Source organism: Grampus griseus, assembly GCF_964374135.1.
Source record: "Grampus griseus genome assembly, chromosome: 1".
In the NCBI taxonomy this organism is placed as follows: domain Eukaryota; kingdom Metazoa; phylum Chordata; class Mammalia; order Artiodactyla; family Delphinidae; genus Grampus; species Grampus griseus.
In genome coordinates, this window is record NC_139017.1 from 37,684,495 (window position 1) to 37,707,402 (window position 22,908).

At 35.8% G+C, this 22,908-nt stretch overlaps 1 protein-coding gene across 1 annotated transcript in view; it reads left to right on the forward strand.

The window, feature by feature from the left end:
• The window catches only part of HMCN1 (hemicentin 1), a gene marked incomplete at its 5' end in the record, with an annotated part of 521,222 nt that overhangs the window by 297,111 nt on the left and 201,203 nt on the right, over positions 1–22,908 (forward strand). The window contains 5 exons of the mRNA XM_082648266.1: positions 1,704–1,827; positions 16,681–16,782; positions 17,680–17,856; positions 18,400–18,551; positions 19,696–19,819. Of these exons, the coding sequence (XP_082504392.1) occupies positions 1,704–1,827; positions 16,681–16,782; positions 17,680–17,856; positions 18,400–18,551; positions 19,696–19,819 (679 nt within the window). The remainder of the gene's footprint in view (positions 1–1,703; positions 1,828–16,680; positions 16,783–17,679; positions 17,857–18,399; positions 18,552–19,695; positions 19,820–22,908) is intronic.

The following is a 22,908-nucleotide window of genomic DNA, read 5'->3' on the forward strand; positions in this document are numbered from 1 at the left end:
TAAGTTTGAGGGGGAATAACTGTGATTTGAGTTTTAGACTTCTGGGTGTTGAGTTGACCTTGAAATAAACTAGTGGAGTTGCCAGGTAGACCATTGAATATATGGTCTTGGAGCTCAAAAGATAGTTCTGGCTGGGGATATTGGCACACAGATCATATTTGAAACGCATGGACGTAGATGAGTTAATCCGAGGGCAGAATAAAGAGTAAGAAGAAATAGAAAAAAAATGATCTAGTTCAGAATCTTAAGAAATTACTGCACTTAAAGGCCGTATGCAAAAGTCTAGAAGTGAATATAAGTATATGAATGTGCTGCTTAACGTGTTTAGTACAGTATGGATGAAGAATAAGTTACGTGGGGGTTTATGTGGGAGTGTAGGGAGAGAAGATCTTACGGGGTCAGAATGCGGCAAGCCTGGAAGGCTTTGCTAGTTCGGATTTCATTCTGGGCAAAGTGGGGAGCCATGAGTGAGCTTTGAAGGGGGACTGGTAAAAGGATCAAATTTGCATTTTAGATAAATTATTCTGGCAACAGTATGCAAGGCAGATTAACCGTCCGGGAGGTTGGAGACACTGGAATATAAATTAAGGAGCCATTATAATCCCACAGTGGCTGTGAGAATGGAGACAGGGGAGTCTGAGAAACACAGAGTGGTATAATTACTAAGAGAGTCAAAGTGGGCTCTGAAACCCAGATGACTGGTGTCATTAAACAAGATTGGAAACACGCAATGAGAATTTGGTTTAGAAATACAGGAAAACAGCTTTGTTTGGGATTGTTCAATTTCATGTGCTAACCTGTCCAGCAGATAGCTGGAAGCTCAGGAGAAAAGTTGAGGCCAATGCTGTAAATTTAGGAGTCTGCATGGGATTCTTCATCACAGCCATGGGTTTGGATGAAAACTATCAGAAAGCTAAGTTTCCTGTTTATGGAACAGGGAGAGGAAGCAGATTCCATAAAGTAATCTACTAAGAAAGTCAGCGAATGAGAACTGAGGGAATGCTGTACCTTCAGCTCCCAGAGGGCAGAGTGACTGAAGGAGCAGGAAGTCAACAACGCCAAATGCTGTAGATGGTGAAGGAGAGTATGAGCTCACTGCCTAGGCTGCTGCATGCTGTGATTAGAAGTTAACTGGTAACCTCTGAATAATCATTTTCAAAAAATAACCACTGAATCACCAGTTCCAAAATGGTAGAGGCTAGCTGTAATGCGTTTAAGAGGGAAATAAGGAAAACCAGTCAAGGAAATTTATCTGCATTTCCATTACTCATATTTTATAATTTTTATTGTTTTTCTGGCCCCCATGACCATTTAATCAAAAAAGATTGTTTTAAAACTATTTATGAAGTGTTACATAAATGTAACCATGTTTTTTTCAAATAGCTTAAATTTTCATCACATACCTCATAGTTGCAGTGCTAAAGTCTTTTATTCAGTGGAGTTTTATGACTGTACCAGCAGGCTTGCCTTAGGTAACACTGTTTTGTGTTTTCCAATGACTAAGAAAAGCTTTTCAATCAAAATAGTCTATTTTCTTGTGCATGATGAAGTGATCTGGCTCTAATCTATCAAAAGATAATTAAGATACTGGCATAAAAATATAACTAGATATTATAAATTTAAATGAGTTTGTCTATTCAGCAGATGTTTTCAAGTCCAAGTATAAAGTACAAAATGCTGCCATACTTTCTGATCCCAATTAGATACAGTCTTCTGGTCGAGTTCTACAAATTGCCAAAGCCCTCATGGAAGATGCTGGCAGATACACATGTGTGGCTACCAATGCAGCTGGAGAAACACAACAGCACATTCAACTGCATGTGCATGGTAATGGCATCTTCACGTCTTAACAAGAGTATTTCTGTGGCTTTTTTAAAACATAGTGGGCCCATTTTTATTGAATTGTAGTATAAAAGAAGCAAGTGTTTATTTTAATCTGTATAAAAAAAGTATATAGTTTTTTTAACATTATTTTCATTATAATTGCTCGTATTAAGATCTTCAGTTTTCAGGTTGTCAAACAGGAAGTGCTGGAGCTCATAAGTAAATAAATGCACTACCCTGTGTTTTAATTATTTGAATTCTGTCAACTGATAACTTTGTACAGATAACGTCTGTTGAAAAAAAAAAACAGAAGTTACAGGGTTTTTCCTTAGCGTTGTCTGTGATTATCCTGCTTGCCTATAAGATGGATTTTGTGAGTAGAAGCTATTCTTGACTCAGGATCTTCTCTCATGTGCTTTAATAAAAAGTCGGGTTGGCTGTGGAACACTTCATGAATACTGTAGCTTCACAGGTAAACTTGAAAGATTACCTGACCTTGAGTGTAAGACTTCACATCTCTAGAGGCTCATCAGAAAGGGCCAAGAATTGTAGGCTTGAGCTTTCCTAACTCAGCCAAGGATATTTGCAGAGAGCTAGCCAAGCTCTCATTGTACATGTTGTTCATTTTCTCTAATTCACGTGATTGCTTGTTAAACTTTTATTCATTCATTCATTCTGTCCATCCATTCATTCATATATTTACTCTACATTTTCTGAGCAATCTTAACCTAGAAGAACACTCCAGCACTTAGTTTAATTCCAGGTATATAGCAGGCAGTCAATAAATATTTCACAAATGAAACAGTAAATAGTAAGTGAATGAAAAAATTTAGTTTGAACGTTGAATTCTAATCTGTTTCTTTACATATTTTCTTTTATTTAAATCACCCAGTTAAAAGATTTATATCATCAGTTCTCTAAACGTTTCCAATAAACCAGCTTATTCTTTCCCCGGTTCTTCCAGTATGAACACCTAACTTATGGATGTCATACACACAAATCGTGTTCCTTAAGAGGACCTTTATTTTTTCATTGAATAATTAACCTAAAGACCAATATCTGAGTGTAACCATCTTGGAACGGTCTCACTATAATTGAGGGTTGGGGGACAGGCTGACCCTGCTCTCCCGTAAGTTGCCTTGAATTTACCTTGTTCCTCATAGGGCCTTGTATATCTTTCTAGTGTTCTTTGGCAGCTGTCTCCAGCATATACTCAGACCTCCACTTCCATCTAAGAGTGTGCTGGGGGTGGGCTTGTTCTCCTTCCCCATTTTTCTGCTCTGAGTCTCCTTCTCTCCTCCTTATACAGGCTATTTGTTCCCTCCCTTCCAACAGCTTCAATCCTTATCTGATCTCCATTGTTGGCTAAAGGAAATAGTTGAGTGGGATAGCATGATGTGTTGTCGTCATCTCAGGCACTGGAGTCATGCCCACTTTAGTTTAAATTCTATGCTAAACATGATCTGCGTAACCTTGAGCAAACGATTTAACCTCTCTGAGTATCTGACTTGCAGAGTGCTTTTGAGGTCTAGAGGTATTAGACGTAAAATATTTCCCACTTTTACTCTTTCAGGAGTTATCAAAAAGAAAGATTTGGTTTTGTTCTCTAGACTGTTTTAAATTACTTAAATGAAGACTCTGTAATGAAGAACAGAATATATGTCTCCAGAACTGGGAAGAACCAAACTTCAATGTTTGAGGCTCTCCAACTTGTGTTCATAAAAATCATAGGTATTGCTTGTTAAAAGTACAGCTTCCTGGGCCCATTCCCACATCTCCTGAAACAGCATCTCTGATGCAAGTAGTCTGTGCCATTACGTGGAGGTACGTTGGCTCAGACTGTAAAGACTGGCCTAGAGACTTGCCAGTGTAGTCAAGGATGACTGAAAACTAGAATCCATAAAAGGAATCAAGTATCCCATCACCTACCTAGCAACAACAGAAAAGACTAAACAGATTCACTACCTAAGAAAACACAAGTCTATAAATATGCTGTCTGAATATGGTAACACGATGTATGTTAGCAGGAGATGCAATTAGTGTACATACTGACATGGAAAATCATCAGAGACAGGGGATGCAGGCTAGAAGATGTCTGAGTTAATGTGAAAAGAAAGAGAAATAGAAGGTTAGTCATTGTAAGGATTTATTAAAAACTACCAAATTATGGTTTTCTCAGGGTATATGCCCAGCAGTGGGATTGCTGGGTCATATGGTAGTTCTACTTTTAGTATTTTAAGGAACCTCCATACTGTTCTCCATAGTGGCTGTATCAATTTACATTCCCACCAACAGTGTAGGAAGGTTCCCTTTTCTCCACACCCTCTCCAGCATTTACTGTTTGTAGATTTTTTGATGATGGCCATTCTGACCGGTGTGAGGTGATACCTCATTGTAGTTTTGATTTGCATTTCTCTAATAATTAGTGATGTTGAGCATCTTTTCGTGTGCCTCTTGGCCATCTGTATGTCTTCCTTGGAGAAATGTCTATTTAGGTCTTCCACCCATTTTTTGATTGGGTTGTTTGTTTTTTTGATATTGAGTTGCATGAGCTGTTTGTACATTTTGGAGATTAATCCCTTGTCAGTTGCTTCATTTGCAAATATTTTCTCCCATTCTGAGGGTTGTCTTTTCACCTTGTTTATGGGTCCAAAAAAGAGGGGATATGTGTATACATATAACTGATTTGCTTTGCTGTACAGCAGAAACTAACACAACATTGTAAAGCAACTATGCCCCCCCCCCAAAAAAAAACTACCAAATTAGATGGAGAATATAAAACAATCTTCTTCATACAAATCACCAATAGGATAGAGGTAAGATATATTAGTAGCTGAAAATGTTTCATCTAATACAATCTTGACTTGTCTGGATACCATTTCATCAACCTGAAGGGAGAATAAATGATGAAGTGAATTCCTAATCTAATACAGATAATGGTCAACTTGGAGGAAGTAGTTGGCTAAGAGCATGTGATAGGAATCTGAACAGAAAGTTGGTGTATCATCTTGGCACTCATGATGGCAGTGTCACGTTGGATGAAAATGGCTCCAAACTTGATTCTATCCTCTTCAATACTTGTATTAATAATTTCGGTGAGAACTGGAGTTGTTAAACAAGGTGTAGGAATTTCTAAGGGTTGATAGATTTCAAAAAGACCTCAGAGGTTAAAATGACAAGTTAACCTGACGTTAAAAATTGCATAAGAATAGAGATAGAATGGCTTAAAGATACCACACATTGAAATACTTGAGGTATTAATGGCTCTCTCCAATTACTGTAGATTTGATCATTCAATTTCATAATAAAGCTAATCAACCTTAGAAGTCAGTAATAGAAGCTTATAGTAGCCCTCTTATATTCTTGCTCTCTGAATGCTTCCAAAGTGTTGTATCTAATTCTGGTGCTATATATTGAGGGACAGTGAGAAATCTATAGGGAAGCAACTCTTATTTAATTTAGTTCATTTATCAATTTATTTAATCAAAGAAACTCAGCTTTCAGATTGTTTAGTATTTTGCTTTCCTATAAAAAAGATTGTAGAAGCTTCCATTCTTCTCAGACATGGAAAAAAGTGTTTCCAAAAGGTGGAGTAAGGGTGCATGGTCTCCTGGACTAGAAGATGAAGTCATGATCATGAGAAGGGGAATAGTCTCATGATCCCCTGTGTCTTCCAGGCGGAGTTCTGTCAATTATAAAAGGCTGAGGCTCTCAGTAGGTGGTCCTTTTGATGATCAAAGTTTCATAATTCTGGAAGTTCTAATTCTCTAGACCAAACTATGAAATTATATTTAAACCTCAGATATTTGCCAAGTGAGACAGATGTTTCCACAAACAAATGATTATTTGGGGTCTAATGGCTCAAGCATTCATTTCATCTGCACTTAATTATTTCCTAGCTAAAAGCAACCAAGTGAAGTGCCCAGAAGTAGAATGTTGTGGTTAAAAGCTCTGGATTTAGGCTCCTATACCCTGAAGTATCTGGAGGACAGTGGGCTTAGATGTTAACTTTTTAAAAGCCCCATTTTCTCATCTGTAAAATGGGAAGGATGAAGATAATACCATAATCAGGGAAGTTGTTCTGAGGACTAAATGCAAGACTAGACATGAAAAATTTAGCCTGGTGTCTGGTTTCTAGTCATCATCTGTAAGTAGTAGCTTAATGACTGTTTCAGCCAAACACATATTTGGCTTCTGGCACTTCTCACTGTACCAACATCTTAACAAATATGTCTAAAGTCCTGCTGTCTTTACTGTTGGCCAGGAACCATCTTGAGTCTGTATTAGCTGTCTGGTTAAAACATTAGTAGAGCACCCTTAATTTAATTTTATTATTTTAAAGTATTTGCTTGGCTAACATCTGCTAACACCCACTTAAAAAAAGGTTTCTATATCATTTCTGTGATTTGCTTAATAGCTCACTTGTGGCTTAAAGGAGACTTGAGAATATTATAGGGAACTTTTTTTCTTTTTTAAAGGATAACTTCAGTTCTGGGCGCTACTATACTATTTTCTCGGTATAGATGAATTTATTATTTACTAGATTATAATTTTGGTGGTTAAGGTGTATTATCTCACCCAAATCACTTTTAGATCAGTTGTGTATTAATTCAAATTTAACCAGAGTTTGAAAAAATGAATTTATGCCTCTGAATGATTAAAATAATAGGCAAAATTTAGACCCACAATATGTCCAGAAGAAGGTATTTTGTTTTTGGCATGATATACGCCTAGAACTTTTAGAAGAAAGGAAAAAACTAGGTAAGTTGAATGGAATTCAATCTTCTGCTTGGAGTATGCAGACATCTTCTTACTGTTAACATAAGATATTATTACCTTACTAATTATTCTTCTAGAACAGCATTCACCTAAATTCAGATTTCCAAGACCATCTCTTTAACGCTAGAAGGGAATAATAGCATTTATATTTGTATTTACTTTTTAACCTAAAAATGAACGAGCACCATTTATAGAAAAGACTAATCTTTCCCCATTGAATGGCTTGGCAGTCTTTTTGAAAATCATTTGACTGTAGATGTAAGGGTATGTTTCTCTAATCTCAATTCTATTCCATTGCCTAAGTGTGTATCCTTATGCCAGTACCACTCTGTCTTTTTTATTCCTTTTTGTCTCCCAGCTTTATTGAGATATAATTGATAAACAAAACTGTATATGTTTAAAGTATACAATGTGATGATTTGATACATGTATACTTTGTGAAATGATTACTACAATCAGGTTAATTAACACATCCATCACTTCACATAGTTACCATTTTTGTGAGTGTGTAGTGAGAACACTTAATATCTACTCTCTTAGCAATACAGTATTAGTAATAGAATAGTCACCAAGCTGTACTTTAGATTCCCAGAACTTATTCATCTTATAGATGAAGGCTTGTATCCTTTGACCAGCAACTCCCCATTTCCCCCACCCCGCAGCCCCTGGTAATCACCATTCCACCAGTTTCTGTGGGTTCAACTCTTTTTAAATTCCACATATAAGAGATCATATAGTATTTGTCTTTCTCTATCTGGCTTATTTCACTTAGCAAAATGTCCTATAGATTCTCTCAGGTTGCTTCAAGCGGCAGAATTTCCTACTTTCTCATGGCTGAAAAATATTCCATTATGTGTGTGTGTGTGTATACACACACCATATATATGTATATATACAACATACATCATATGTATATGTTGTATGATAATACATATAATACACACACACACACACATGAGAGGGGGAGAGAGAGAGAGGAAGAAAGGTAACATCTTCATTATCCTTTCATCTGTCTACGGACATTTAGGTTGTTTCCATGTCTTAACTATGGTGAATAATGCTACAATGAACATAGGAGTGCAGATATGTCTTTGAGATACTGATTTTACTTCCTTCAGATATATAACCAGAAATGGGATTGCTGGATCATATGGTAGTTTGCTGGATCATATGGTAGTTCTATTTTTAATTTTCTGAGGAAACTTCATACTGTTTTCTATTTTCTTGTTGATTTTTGTCTAATTGTTCTATTCATTATTACAAGTGGAATATTGATATCTCCAGGCTTTATTGTTGAATTGTCTTTCTCCCTTTGATTCTGCATAGTTTAGTTCCATGTATCTTGAGACTCTGTTGTTTTGTGAATATATGAGACTCTGTTGTTTTCTCATGTTTTTTGATAAATTGATACTTTGTATCATTTCAAAATGTCCTACTTTGTTGCTAGTGACAGTTTTTCTTTCAAAATCTACTTTGTTTGATATTGGTATAGAGTGTCCATTCTTACTTGGTTACTGTTTGCATGGTATATCTTTTCCATCCTTTTACTTTCAACCTATTTGTGTCTTTGAATTTAAAGTTTGTCACTTGTAGACAACATATAGTCAGGTCGTGTTTTTATTGTCGTATTGCTTCTTAAATCCATTCTGCTAGTCTCTTCTGCCTTTTGCTTAGAGTGTTTTAATACATTTACATTTAACGTAATTACTGAGATGACAGGATTTATGTCTACCATTTGTATGTGTTTTTATATGTATTATGTCATTTTTGTTTTTATATTCCTCCATTACTACCTTTTTGTGTTAGATATTTTCTTTTTTTACTATATTTTTGAGTTCATTTTTAGTGGTTGCCCTGAGTATTACAATTAGCGTCTTAATTAATAATGTTATAATTTGGATTAATACTAATTTAATTTCAATAGCATAAAAAACTTTGCTACTATATAGGTCCCTTCCCTTTCCCCTCCTTTAAAAGTTACACCTTTACTCATCATGTGCCTATCAATACATATTTATAATTGCTTTATGCTATTGTATTTCAATTCAGAGGGGAGAAAAAAATGTTATATGCAAAATATATAGTTTTACTGTCTTTACCATTAGTTACCTCTACCAGTGCTCTTTTTTTAAAAGTAATTAATTAATTAATTTATTTATTTATTTTGGCTGTGTTGGGTCTTAGTCGCTGCGTGCGAGCTTTATCTAGGTGTGATGAACGGGGGCTACTCTTCATTGCGGTGCATGGGCTTCTCGTTGCAGTGGCTTCTGTTGTTGCAGAGCACGGGTTATAGGTGCACAGGCTTCAGTAGTTGTGGCACTCAGGCTCAGTAGTTGTGGCTCGTGGGTTCCAGAGTGCAGGCTTAGTAGTTGTGGCTCACGGGCTTAGTTGCTCTGCGGCATGCGGGATCTTCCTGGACCAGGGCTCAAACCTGTGTCCCCTGAATTGACAGGCGGATTCTTAACCACTGTGCTACCAGGGAAGTCCCTACCCATGCTCTTTTTTTTTTTTTTTGAGTTTTATTTTATTTCTTTATTTTTTATATGGCAGGTTCTTATTAGTTATCTATTTTATACATATTAGTGTATATATGTCAAATGCAATTGCCCAACTTATCCCACCACCCATCCCTGCTTTCACTCCTTGGTGTCCATAAGTTTGTTCCCTACATCTGTGTCTCTATTTCTGCTTTATAATCTGGTTCATCTGTAACTTCTTTTTAGATTCCATGTATGTGCATTAATATATGATATTTGTTTTTCTTTATCTGACTTACTTCACTCTGTATGACACTCTCTGGGTCCATCCACATCTCTACAAATGACCCAATTTCGTTCCTCTTTATGGCTGAGTAATATCCCATTGTATATATGTACCACATCTTCTTTATCCATTTGTCTGTCGATGGGCATTTAGGTTGCTGCCATGACCTGGCTATTGTAAATAGTGCTGCAATGAACATTGGGGTGCATGTGTCTTTTTGAATTATAGCTTTCTTTGGGTATATGCCCAGTAGTGGGATTGCTGGGTCACATGGTAATTCCATTTTTAGTTTTTTAAGGAAAGTCCATACTGTTCTCCATAGTAGCTGTATCAATTTACATTCCCTCTAACAGTGTAAGAGGGTTTCCTTTTCTCCACAACCTGTCCAGCATTTTTTGTTTGTAGATTTTCTGATGATGCCCATTCTAACCAGTGTGAGGTGATCCCTCACTGTACTTTTGATTTGCATTTCTCTAATAATTAGTGATGTTGAGCAGCTTTTCATGTGCCTCTTGGCCGTCTGTATGTTTCCTTTGGAGAAATGTCTATTTAGGTCTTCTGCCCATTTTTGGATTGGGTTATTTGTTTTTTTAATATTGAGCTCCATGAGCTGTTTATATATTTTGGAGATTAATCCTTTGTCTGTTGACTCATTTGCAAATATTTTCTCCCATTCTGAGGGTTGTCTTTTCATCTTGTTTCTAGTTTCTTTTGCTGTGCAAAAGCTTTTAACTTTCATTAGGTCCCATTTGTTTATTTTTGCTTTTATTTCAGTTACTCTAGGAGGTGGGTCAAAAAAGATCTTGCTGTGGTTGATGTCAAAGTGTGTTTTTCTGTAGTTTTCTGGTAGCATCTTTAGGATTTTGTATGGAGAATATCATGTCATCTGCAAACAGTGACAGCTTTACTTCTTCTTTTCTGATTTGGATTCATTTATTTCTTTTTCTACTCTGATTGCGGTGGCTAAAACTTCCAAAACTATGTTGAATAATAGTGGTGAGAGTGGGCATTATTGTCTTGCTCCTGATTTAAGAGGAAATGGTTTCAGTTTTTCACCATTGAGGACGATGTTGGCTGTGGGTTTGTCATACATGGCCTTTATTATGTTGAGGAAAGTTCCCTCTATGCCTACTTTTTGCAGGGTTTTTATCATAAATGGGTGTTGAATTTTGTCAAAAGCTTTTTCTGCACCTATTGAGATGATCATATGGTTTTTTTCCTTCAGTTTGTTAATATGGTGTATCACATTGATGTGCGTATATTGAAGAATCCTTGCATTCCTGGAATAAACCCCACTTGATCATGGTGTATGATCCTTTTAATATGCTGTTGGATTCTGTTTGCTAGTATTTTGTTGAGGATTTTTTCATCTATCTTCATCAGTGTTATTGGCCTGTAGTTTTCTTTTTTTGTGACATCTTTAGTTTTGGTATCAGGGTGATGGTGGCCTTGTAGAATGAGGTTGGGAGTGTTCCTCCCTCTGCTATATTTTGGAAGAGTTTGAGAAGGATGGGTGTTAGCTCTTCTCTAAATGTTTGATAGAATTTGCCTGTGAAGCCATCTGGTTCTGGACTTCTGTTTGTTGGAAGATTGTTAATCACACTCTCAATTTCTGTGCTGTGATTGGTCTGTTTATATTTTCTATTTCTTCCTAGTTCAATCTTGGAAGGTTGCGCTTTTCTAAGAATGTGTCCCTTTCTTCCAGGTTGTCCATTTTATCGGCATATAGTTGCTGTAGTAACCTCTCATGATCCTTTGTGTTTCTGCAGTGTCAGTTGTTACTTCTTTTTCATTTCTAATTCTGTTGATTTGAGTTTTCTCCCTTTTCCTTTTGGTGAGTCTAGCTAATGGTTTATCAGTTTTGTTTATCTTCTCAAAGAACCAGCTTTTAGTTTTATTGATCTTTGCTATCATTTCCTTTTCTTTTTCATTTATTTCTGATCTGATCTTTATGATTTCTTTCCTTCTGCTAACTTTGGGGTTTTTCTGTTCTTCTTTCTTTAATTGCTTTAGGTGTAAAGTTAGGTTGTTTATTTGAGATTTTTCTTGTTTCTTGTGGTAGGATTGTATTGCTATAAAGTTCCCTCTTAGAACTTCTTTTGCTGCATCCCATAGGTTTTGGGTCATCGTGTTTTCATGTCATTTGTTTCTATGTATTTTTTGATTTCTTCTTTGATTTCTTCAGTGATCTCTTTGTTATTTAGGAGCACATTCTTTAGCCTCCTTATGTTTGTATTTTATACAGTTTTTTCCTGTAATTGGTATTTACTCTCATAGCATTTTGGTCAGTAAAGATAATTAATATGATTTCAATTTTCTTAAATTTACCAAGGCTGGATTTGTGACCCAAGATATGATCTATCCTGGAAAATGTTCCATGAGCACTTGAGAAGAAAGTGTATTCAGTTGTTTTTGGATGGAATGTCCTATAAATATCAATTAAGTCCATCTTGTTTAATGTGTCATTTAAAGCTTGTATTTCCTTATTTATTTTCATTTTGGATGATCTGTCCATTGGTGAAAGTGTGGTGTTAAAGTCCCCTACTGTCGATTTCCCCTTTTATGGCTGTTAGCATTTGCCTTATGTACTGAGGTGCTCCTATGTCAGGTGCATAAATATTTACAATTGTTATATCTTCTTCTTGGAATGATCCCTTGATCATTATGTAGTGTCCTTCTTTGTCTCTTGTAATAGTCTTTATTTTTAAAGTGTATTGTCTGGTATGAGAATTGCTACTCCAGCTTTCTTTTGATTTCCTTTTGCATGGAATATCTTTTTCCATCCCCTCCCTTTCAGTCTGTATGTGTCCCTAGGTCTGAAGTGGGTCTCTTGTAGACAACATATATACATGTTTTGTTTTTGTATCCATTCAGCCAGTCTTTGTCTTTTGGTTGGAGCATTTAATCCATTTACATTTATGGTAATTATTGATATGTATGTTCCTATTACCATTTTCTTAATTGTTTTGGGTTTGTTTTTATAGGTCTTTTCCTTCTCTTATGTTTCCTGCCTAGAGAAGTTCATTTAGCATGTGTTGTATAGCTGGTTTGGTGGTGCTGAACTCTCTTAGCTTTTGCTTGTCTGTAGAGGTTTTAATTTCTCCATCAAATCTGAATGAGATCCTTGCTGGGTAGAGTAATCTTGGTTGTAGGTTTTTCCCTTTCATCACTTTAAATATGTCCTGCCACTCCCTTCTGGCTTTCAGTGTTTCTGCTGAAAGATCAGCTGTTAACCTTATGGGGATTCCCTTGTATATTATTTGTTGCTTTTCCCTTGCTGCCTTTAATATTTTTTCTTTGTATTTAATTTTTATTAGTTTGATTAATATGTGTCTTGGTGTGTTTCTCCTTAGATTTATCCTGTATGGGACTCTCTGTGCTTCCTGGACTTGATTAACTATTTCCTTTCCCATGTTAGGGAATTTTTCAACTATAATCTCTTCAACTATTTTCTCAGTCCTTTTCTTTTTCTCTTCTTCTTCTCAGACCCCTATAATTCGAACATTGGTGTGTTTAATGTTGTCCCAGAGGTCTCTGAGCCTGTCCTCAGTTCTTTTCATTGTTTTTTCTTTATTCTGCTCTGCACTAGGTATTTGCTCTATTTTATCTTCCAGGTTACTTGTCTGTTCTTCTGCCTCATTTGTTCTGCTATTGATTCCTTCTAGAGAATTTTAAATTTCATTTATTGTGTTGTTCATCATTGTTTGTTTGCTCTTTATTCTTCTAGGTCCTTGTTAAACGTTTCTTGTCTTATCTCCATTCTATTTTCAAGATTTTGGATCATCTTTACTATCATTACTCTGAATTCTTTTTCAGGTAGACTGCCTATTTCCTCTTCATTTGTTTGGACTAGTGGGTTTTTACCTTGTTCCTTTATCTGCTGCTTATTTCTCTGTCTTCTCATTTTGCTTAACTTACTGTGTTTGTGGTCTCCTTTTCGCAGGCTGCAGGGTCCTAGTTCCCCTTTGTTTTTGGTGTCTGTCCCCCGTGGATATCGTTGGTTTGGCACGTTTTGTAGGCTTCCTTGGTGGAGGGGATTGGTTCTTGTGTTCTGTTGGATGAGGCTGGATCTTATCTGTCTCGTGAGTAGGACCGCATCCAGTGGTGTGTTTTGGGGTGTCTGTGTGCTTATTACGATTTTAGGCAGCCTGTCTGCTAATGGCTGGGGTTGTGTTCCTGTCTTGCTAGTTGTTTGGCATAGGGTGTCCAGCACTGGAGCTTGCTGGTCATTGAGTGGTGCTGGGTCTTAGCATTGAGATGGAGATCTCTGGAAGACCTCTCACTGATTGATATTATGTGGGGCTGGGAGGTCTCTGGTGGTCCAATGTCCTGAACTCAGCTCTCCCACCTTAGAGGCTCAGGCCTGACACCCAGCTGGAGCACCAAGACTGTCAGCCACACAGCCATGTACGTGGTGAGTTTCTTGCCTTTTGGGAAGTCTGAGGGCTTCTGCTAGCGTTCAGGAAGTGTTCTGTAGGAGTTAGTCCACATGTAGGTGTATTTTTGATGTATTTGTGGGGAGGAAGTTGATCTCCACGTCCTACTCCTCGGCCCTCTTGAAGCTCCTTCCAGGAACCCAAACGCATTCTACTATCCACTTTCTACTTGGCTGCTTTTTTCACTGTGGTTGCAGAGCTCTTTGCTTTCAGCCTTACTGCTGAGGTAGGGAGAGAGTGATGGGAATAGAGTGAGGTAAAATGTCATAAACCTCGCTGTTCTTAATTAGATTTTGCTGTTTTTCTTGAATAATCACTTTTTTAATTATTGCAAGCCTTTGTTTAATTTCCAGAGTTGTGAAAAAGTTGGTTTTGATAATTTTTCCAGTGTTCTTTTTTGTTTTTTAATGGAGGCATGTATTTTCAGTCTTTACTCTGCCATTCTTGCTGACATCTAATCTTTTTTTCTTTCAGTCCTTTAGTGGAATGAAAAATAGCCAGCCCACTCCACAGCTCTTTTATTTCTTATTCTTACCATGTTGTTTTATTGCAGCTGCTACATAGTCTGTCAAAGCCTTCAGTGATCACTTTCGTCCAGAAGGCTTCAAGTTAGTATTTAAATAACTGTTTTGAAAGAAGGCGCCATGGACTAATTATTTTTCCTTTCCAGTTGGAAAAGTCAGATAGCCATATTTAAAGGTCTTTTGTCCTTAAATACCATATCATAAATCAGAATTTAGTGCAGAAAACAGAAACATTCTAGGCATTTCAAGCAGGAGGGGTTAATACATTGCATTAGATGGATACAAAGGAACTACAGGTATGAAGGAGGAGTGGAGTCTAGGCTTTGTCTTTAGGAACAACTTCCAAGAAAATAAATATGACTCACAAGAACATCTACTTTTGAGGACAGACTTTATTTTAAACTTGTCAGAAAGCAGCTTTGAGTTTTATTGTCTTCTTTTGTTATTTCTTTTGCTTGTTTGTTTTCTTTGGTGTAGTCTTCTGCTTTTATTTTTATTATTTCTTTATTCCTGACTTCTTTGGCTTATTTTATTGGTCTTTTTCTGGAATCTGAGTTGAATGATTGGAACATTTATTTTCATTATTTCTTAGTTTTTAATATATTAATTAGGGCTTTAAGATTTTTTTTGAGTACTTACTGTTTAGTGACATTCCATAGGTTTTAGTTTTTAATCAATCTCATTCTAATTTATTTTTTCTACTTCTATACTTCTGTCTTGATTTCCTTTTTAATAAATTTTTTCTCCATGTAGAGAACTTTATATTTTATTACTGAGTTCTGTTTTTTTTATTATGGTTTTATTAAATTATGGTTATAAATGCTTTATTGACTTTTTTATGGCCTAATATATAGTCTGTTTTGAAAATATTCTGTTGGCATTTGAAAATAATATGTATTCTTTGTTAACCATAAATACACAAATACATATGTGTATGTGTATATTATATGTATTATATATACACACATACAGTATGGATGGGTAATTTTAGTTCTCAAATTATTTGTAACTTTATGTTTTGTTTCACTGCATAGTCAATTTCTAAGAAAGGTGTACTAAAATATAGTACTTTTCAGTTTTTCAAATTTTCTCTGCTATTTAACGATTTTTGCTTTTTTATTCAGTGCATAAAGCATTATCATTATAGTGGATTCTTTCTGAATTGTAACAGTTCAGTCAATAGAAAGCATTATTTTTGTCTTGTATAACAGTATGTCAGAAATTGATATCACACTTGTTGTTCTGGTATACCTTTGTCCAGCTCTTTATTGTCAGTATTTTTGCAATTGTTTTGCTTGTGCTTTTTAATTTTAAAAAATACTGTTAACCCTCAAATAGTGTTAAATATTTCTCTATTGACCAAGAAAATGAACTAATTCACATTTATGCTCTTGATTTATATATTTGATTTTATTTCTGCCATCTTGTTTAGTTCTTGTAATTTTTCTTGTTCCCTTTTCTCCTTTCCCCTTTCTCTGTTTTTGCTAGATTAATGGGTCAATTGTTTAATTGTATATGAGGCAGAGGTCAGGGGCTCTCATGCATTGGATAAGTTAAATTTAGCAAATCTTTAAAATGTATTTTTATATAAACCTTAAAGCTAACATATCTGTAGCATCTTTTCCAAGTAAGGTAAGATCTCTAGTTTACTTGTAATTTTGTTTTTCTCCTGGCATCCCTCCTACACTCCTTGAGACAGAAGATGTAGAGCATTGCTGTTCCAAGTTGTCATTACTTTTACACTATGCCTCTTAGACTTTCTGAATTCCTACTTTATAAATACATTAAAAATAGAGCAGCATTATCTGTGATTATTTAAAGTTGAAAATGTAGTTTTCTGTTTTATTTTACTAACAATTTAATTGTAACTTTCATATCAAAAGAAAAAACTCTAATAAACAAACAAAAAATGATTTTAATCCCTCTGAAATGGTTTACGATAGTACTGTACTAAGGTAAAGTCAGATATTTTGAGGAATACCCATGTCCTTCCCTGAAAGAGTTCAAATGTGTTAGATTACTTCTTGGTAAAGGCAATTCATCATCAGACCAGTCAGATTTATTGGAATTAAAAAAAATACTCCATTAGCTTTCTTTTACTTCTCTACTAATCTACAGTTCTAAGGCTTTTCCTGTCTAGGCATAGAGAAATGGATGATCCAGAAAACCTATTAACATCTTTTTCCATCCTGTTCTTCAGTACTACTTAATAGTCTACTTTAGTTTTATTCCAAATATATCATTGTATATAAGTGAAAGAAAGAAAGAAAGAAATGACAATTCCCAGTGAGCAAACAATTTCAGTTTAAATATTCTATTTGTGTTTGCTAATTATCTGTTTGGGCTTCTTACAGAACCACCCAGTCTGGAGGATGCAGGGAAGATGCTGAATGAGACCGTGGTAGTGAACAACCCCATACAGCTGGAGTGTAAGGCAACTGGAAATCCCTCACCTGGTAGGTGTGTTTGTGGACTCTGTAGCTTATTAACATTTTAAGATCTCTGCGAATTGCTAAATCTGTTTATAAGCATAATATAGTAATTACTAATAAGGGAAATATTATAGAATATATTTCAAGGGTAAAATATTGTTAAGGATATCCTTAGATGGATGATATTTTTGAATTTTCATTGCTTTTAACTACATGAAATAATTTACTCATTTAAACAATGTAGAAATATGTGAATAATTATCTTACTGTCCTTACTATGACCACAGAACCCACAATGGTATTGTATATAAATTTTTGTTGAAAAATATATTTTTATCTAGTCTCAATTGATTATCTTTATAAATCATTCATTTGATGAGACTATTATTTTGTTGATTTTCATCACCAGTAAGTTATTCATACTAATCAATAATAATATAAAAATTTTGAGGCTAATAGTATATATAGTGTTTGGTTTTGATTAGATGCATAAACAAAATTTTATAGATGAGAGGAATATATACTACACCAAAAGAAATAGAATCGGTTAAAAGTTTGCTATCAAACAAATACTGATATTGGATTGGCCAAAAAATTCGTTCAGGTTTTTCTGTAAGATTGTATGGAAAAACCCAAATGAACTTTTTAGCCAACCTAATACATTAGAGATAATGTAAAGAATATTATTTTTATAAGTTCACTTCAGGACTCTTATATTGGCTCGGCTATTCATGTTTTTCTAAAGTTTACTTCCTCCTAAAAATCAACCCTAAAGAGATAATTAAACAGATTAAACTAAGATGATAAGCGTAAGAATAAAGCAATTGTTACTGTTGTAGTTAAGCTTCGATTTAGTGTGTGTATTGAGCTTTTAAATGAAAAGTTTTAAAAAGATGGGTTTCTGTCCTCTTCCCCTTGCAGCTATTACATGGTACAAAGATAATCGTCCACTGTTAGGTTCCAGTAGCATGACTTTCTTGAACAGAGGACAGATCATCAATATCGAAAGCGCCCAGATCACAGATGCTGGCATATATAAATGTGTGGCCATCAACTCAGCTGGAGCTACAGAGTTATTTTATAGTCTACAGGTCCATGGTTAGTGCTACTTCTCCTAGATTCATCCTGGAGTGAAGAAGCATTCAAAATGATTAAGTGCATCTATAAAATTCTAGTGTAAATATTTAACAGAATGTGTTATTGTCATCTTTACTTAAGAATGCAGTATTCTAAAACTGATAAGCGTTTATATTTTCTGATTCCCATTAAATGCTCTATTTTCACATGCTATTGAACTTAAGTTTTCTTTAGATGAATTGCTGCAAATAGTCATCAACAATCTTATCAGCTAATGACATTGGCCCTGTTTGTAAATATTGTCTGTCAGAATCATAGGTTTTAGTTCAAGAAATGTTTCCAAGTTATTATCTCTAATAATGCTTTTAAGAGGAGTTCATAGTTAACATACTAGAGTAGATACAGTGTAAGGAAACACACACAGATACACACAAAGCCTGGAAATCAAGAAATAAAAATGTAAAACATTACTGTGGACACAACATATAGTTTTATTATTTTGAGATGTAATATTCCATGATGTTAACATATCTTAATTTTATTTATTTTTTTATTCCTTTTCAGTGCCCCCATCAATTTCTGGCAGCAATAACATGGTGGCAGTGGTAGTTAATAACCTGGTGAGGTTAGAATGTGAAGCCAGAGGTATCCCTGCCCCAAGTCTGACCTGGTTGAAAGATGGGAGCCCTGTCGCTAGTTTCACTAATGGGATACAGGTACTCTCTGTCATTCCTTAAGTGAAATCTACCATCTAATTATTCAATACAGGAAGTATAAACAAGTAAAACTATTAAAGGGATTTGGAGAGCAAGGATTCACAAATGTTATCCAAACATGTACACATATACATCCATAAATACCATGGGCACACAGTTGTGATTTCTAAACAATTCATTAAAAGCTCAGTATATCTAAGAGTTCCCTTATCTCATATGTAGTGCTATATTTTGACCATTGTTTTATATACTTTCTACTTCCCCCCCAACTCTCTGCCACCACCATAAAAGATACCCTATGCAAAGAAATGTTCATCAACAATAAAAACAGGAATTTTTTGGTAGACGTTATATTTAGATGTCTGGAAATAATCAGAATATTTACTTCAGAGTAAATATTTACACAGAGTATATTTACTTCTACTAAAACATCATATAAAGAAAAAGTATAAAGGCAACATTATGAGAAGTGAAATTTGAGTCTGACAAAAAAATTTAAGTACATTGCACTGACTCAAAATTTAAAATACGGAAACATATATCTCATTGAAAGTGTACTTCAATTTTGCTTTGCTTAGCAGAGAGCATAGTTACTCCACCATTCTACTTCTTGAACTTTTCTTGAAAATCCATTGCTTGCAGAATTTGGGATCATAGACTATCCAGAGTCCATGTCAATATTAAAGGTACAACTACATCAGTGGGATAAAAGGACAAATGAATGTGACTAATTAATTTATTTGACTGCTACCATTCTGTTAATTTTACCTTCTTTCTTTTTCTCTCCAAGAAAAATTAAGAGGAGGATTAGCTCCTCTTATTCCCACTTCTTCTTGTCTTTCTCCCCTGGTGGCTTTTTCTCTTTCTGTAGTAAGTATTGATAAAGTTGGATCTTCACTTGATCCTGTATGTAGAGAGTTGTGTTCAGTGGTTATTACCAAGTTTGGTTCTAGCCTCTGTCGTCCTCCACAGATAAGATGAGAAGGGGATTAAATGATGCTTGCCCTCTTTAAAACATCCAAGTAGAAATCCTTCTAGAGGCAAATGTTCAGTTGATCAATCTCAGAAAATAATTGAAAAAGTATGTTTACACCTACAATTCTCAGGAGATATGTTGGTTATTTAGCTTTCTATTCATCAGCAGGTTCTGTCTGGGGGCCGCATCCTAGCCTTGACCAGCGCGCAAATCAGTGATACGGGGAGATACACCTGTGTGGCAGTAAATGCTGCTGGGGAGAAACAAAGGGACATTGACCTCAGAGTATATGGTGAGACATTTTAATAATTACTTCTGCTCTGATATAGCTGTGTTTAAGTCCTAATGTCATTGAGGAAGTTAAGAAAGTTTTTGACAATAAAGAGCTGTGAACAATAGAAATTATCAAAATATTACAAGGTTAATTAAATCAGAGTCACGCTTTCTGCCTTATATTTGACTTTGATTTTCCTTTATTGAAGTTCTGAGAAATAAAGATGCATACATCCAGCATGTAGGGTGTTGTTTTTATGGAGCACTCTGAAGAACATGACTATGGAGAGATCTTTGCAGTTTGGAAGACATTCTTCTCCCTAAAGCAAGGCTCTGTTCAAGTAGCTCTCTTGATCTATTCTACTCGAAGCCTGGATTTTCTTACTTTTCAATTATATGTATAATCAGCATATTTTATAGTCAGTACTATGTCTATGAATTAAAGGATATTTGAGAAGCAAAAGTTAAACTAAACATAAACTTAGGCAAAATTCAAGTATTTTTTCTTCCTACCTATGATGCAGCTGTAAGGTACAAAAGGAAAGGTCTGATTCCATCACACCAAGAGGCCCCTGGAACAAAGTTGGGGCCTCAATGGCCTCCATTCATAGATTACACTTGTCATTCCACATTTTAGTATACCTTTGCATTTAGAACTTTTTCAGGGTTTTACTTGCATTATAATCTTGGTTCCTGGAATAATGGATGTGTTCTGTAGTCCTCAAAGAGTATCTGTTTAATGCAAGCCTCCTCTTCTAAGTCCTACCTCACTTCCAAATAATTTACTCCTGTTCAAAATATATTACTTTTTTTTTTTTTTTTTTTTACCTCCAGGCCACGTGGATTGACTTCCCTTTTTGAGTTTGCCAAAACAAATGTAATCATCACAAATAACTTATATAATAAGTCCAAATTTTTTAATAAAAAGCCCCCTTGTTTCAACCTGGATGCCATGCATCTCTAATTAAGCTAAAAAATCCCAGTTGGCATCAGTAAATTACCCAAGGCTCATTATGCATCCCTCTTTTTTGTTGCTTCTGCAGTTGGCATGGGTCTGTATCTAGCCTCCAGCTGGTGCTCTGTGTCTGAGATAACAGAGGGTCTAAAGTACCCAACTGCAAGGAATCTAACTCCTTCCCTTAATGGGTCACTTTTATGCTTTATGAAGAACTGGAATGTTTCCAATCTAAACTATCCTTAGAGAATGATGCATCAATCTAAGTATGTGACACAACAGCTCCTTCAATCATGAACAAGCAAGCAGACGAGCAAGCAAACATCGGTATTCACTGGGTTTTAGTCAGCCCTGAAAATCTGGGATTGGCTGCTTCCATTTCTGCACTGGTTAGTGTCAAAAGTGGACCTGGGAGGTGATAGAGAGTTGATATTTTTCAGGAGTTATGAAGATGTGCGTCACTACTTTTTATCATTTATTAAGTACCCCCATACTACCTTTTTAGTCTGAAAACTAGAATCTTCCCTCTGTTATAAAAGTCAAGTGGCTAGCCAGCCCATGCGTATGTTTTAGAATGTGCGTATGTGTTTAGTAGCCAGCCCATGCGTATGTTTTAGAAGGTGCGTATGTGTTTAGTAGCCAGCCCATGCGTATGTTTTAGAAGGTGCGTATGTGTTTAGTAGCCAGCCCATGCGTATGTTTTAGAAGGTGCGTATGTGTTTAGTAGCCAGCCCATGCGTATGTTTTAGAAGGTGCGTATGTGTTTAGTAGCCAGCCCATGCGTATGTTTTAGAAGGTGCGTATGTGTTTAGTAACTTGCTGTGTGTATATATTTTGAATGTCAAAGAAGTGCCAGATTAAAACAGGTTTTTAATGTGAAATTAGCTTCCGGTCTATGCTCTACTATTCGTATTATGTCCCTATATTATATTCCTAAATTTGTGATAGTAACCTTGGCAATCTTGGATCTATTTGGTGCGTGATGATTCTGCAGCCTCAGAGGTAAGTCCCCGTCAGATTTACATTGTAGAGTGTGGTGGTGTAGGAGGAGCAGACACTGTGTAACATAGCTTTCCCTACAATTACAAGAGTAGTTCATTAAAACTGTTTCTCCCTGGTATCAATTTGGAGTATGCATCGCCATACTCTTAGGTGCTGAAACATGAGGATAGAGTTTTTAAATGCTTTGGATTCCTGTAGTACCTTATCTTTAAACTGAAGCCCTGAGAACTTTCTTAGAGATCACACACTGCCCAGTGTTTTAACAGGCATAACCCTGTGGCAATTCTGACTTGTGTAATTACATTTCACAAGTATAATACGTAGGATGAGAAACAGACACAACACACCCCTTCCTAAGCAACATGACTGCAAAGCAGAATAGGGATAACATCTAAGGAAGCTGAGGATCTAAACGGCAGAAGCTTGTTCTCTTCTCAGACTAAACAAAAAGTTGGAAATGAAAGACAGGGCAGAAAAAAATAGTTGTGCTGAGGTAATATATATCCTTGACTGTAAGTAGATTTGCTTTAATTTATGTTCTTTAAGAAACAAATACTCTTTTTTTCTTTTCTTTCTTTTTTTTTTTGCGGTACGCGGGCCTCTCACTGCTGTGGCCTCTCCCGTTGCGGAGCACAGGCTCCAGATGCACAGGCTCAGTGGCCATGGCTCACGGGCCCAGCCGCTCCGCGGCATGTGGGATCTTCGCGGACCGGGGCACGAACCCGCGTCCCCTGCATCGGCAGGCGGACTCTCAACCACTGCGCCACCAGGGAAGCCCTACTCTACTGTTTTTGTATTTTTCCTCTCAATTGAAAAAAATTGAGCTTGATTCAACTCATTTAGCTTAAAGAAAAGTAATTGAAGGAAAAATATTTGGAAATAAATTAGCATTCTGCTTTCTTGAATTGTTTCTGACTTTTACGTCTACAAGCAGTCATAAAGAATCCATGCTCTTTTGTAAATTCTACAAATAATCTGAGATAAACATATTTTATATAGTTGTGGTACATTTTTATCCACAGAGGACAGACTTAACCTGAAATTATTTCCAACTGTGAAGTTGTATTTAGGACTCTCTATGCTAAGACTGGTGAATATATCTTTTCTTCATAATATCTTAGAAGATGGCACTCATTGTGCTGATTTTGCTG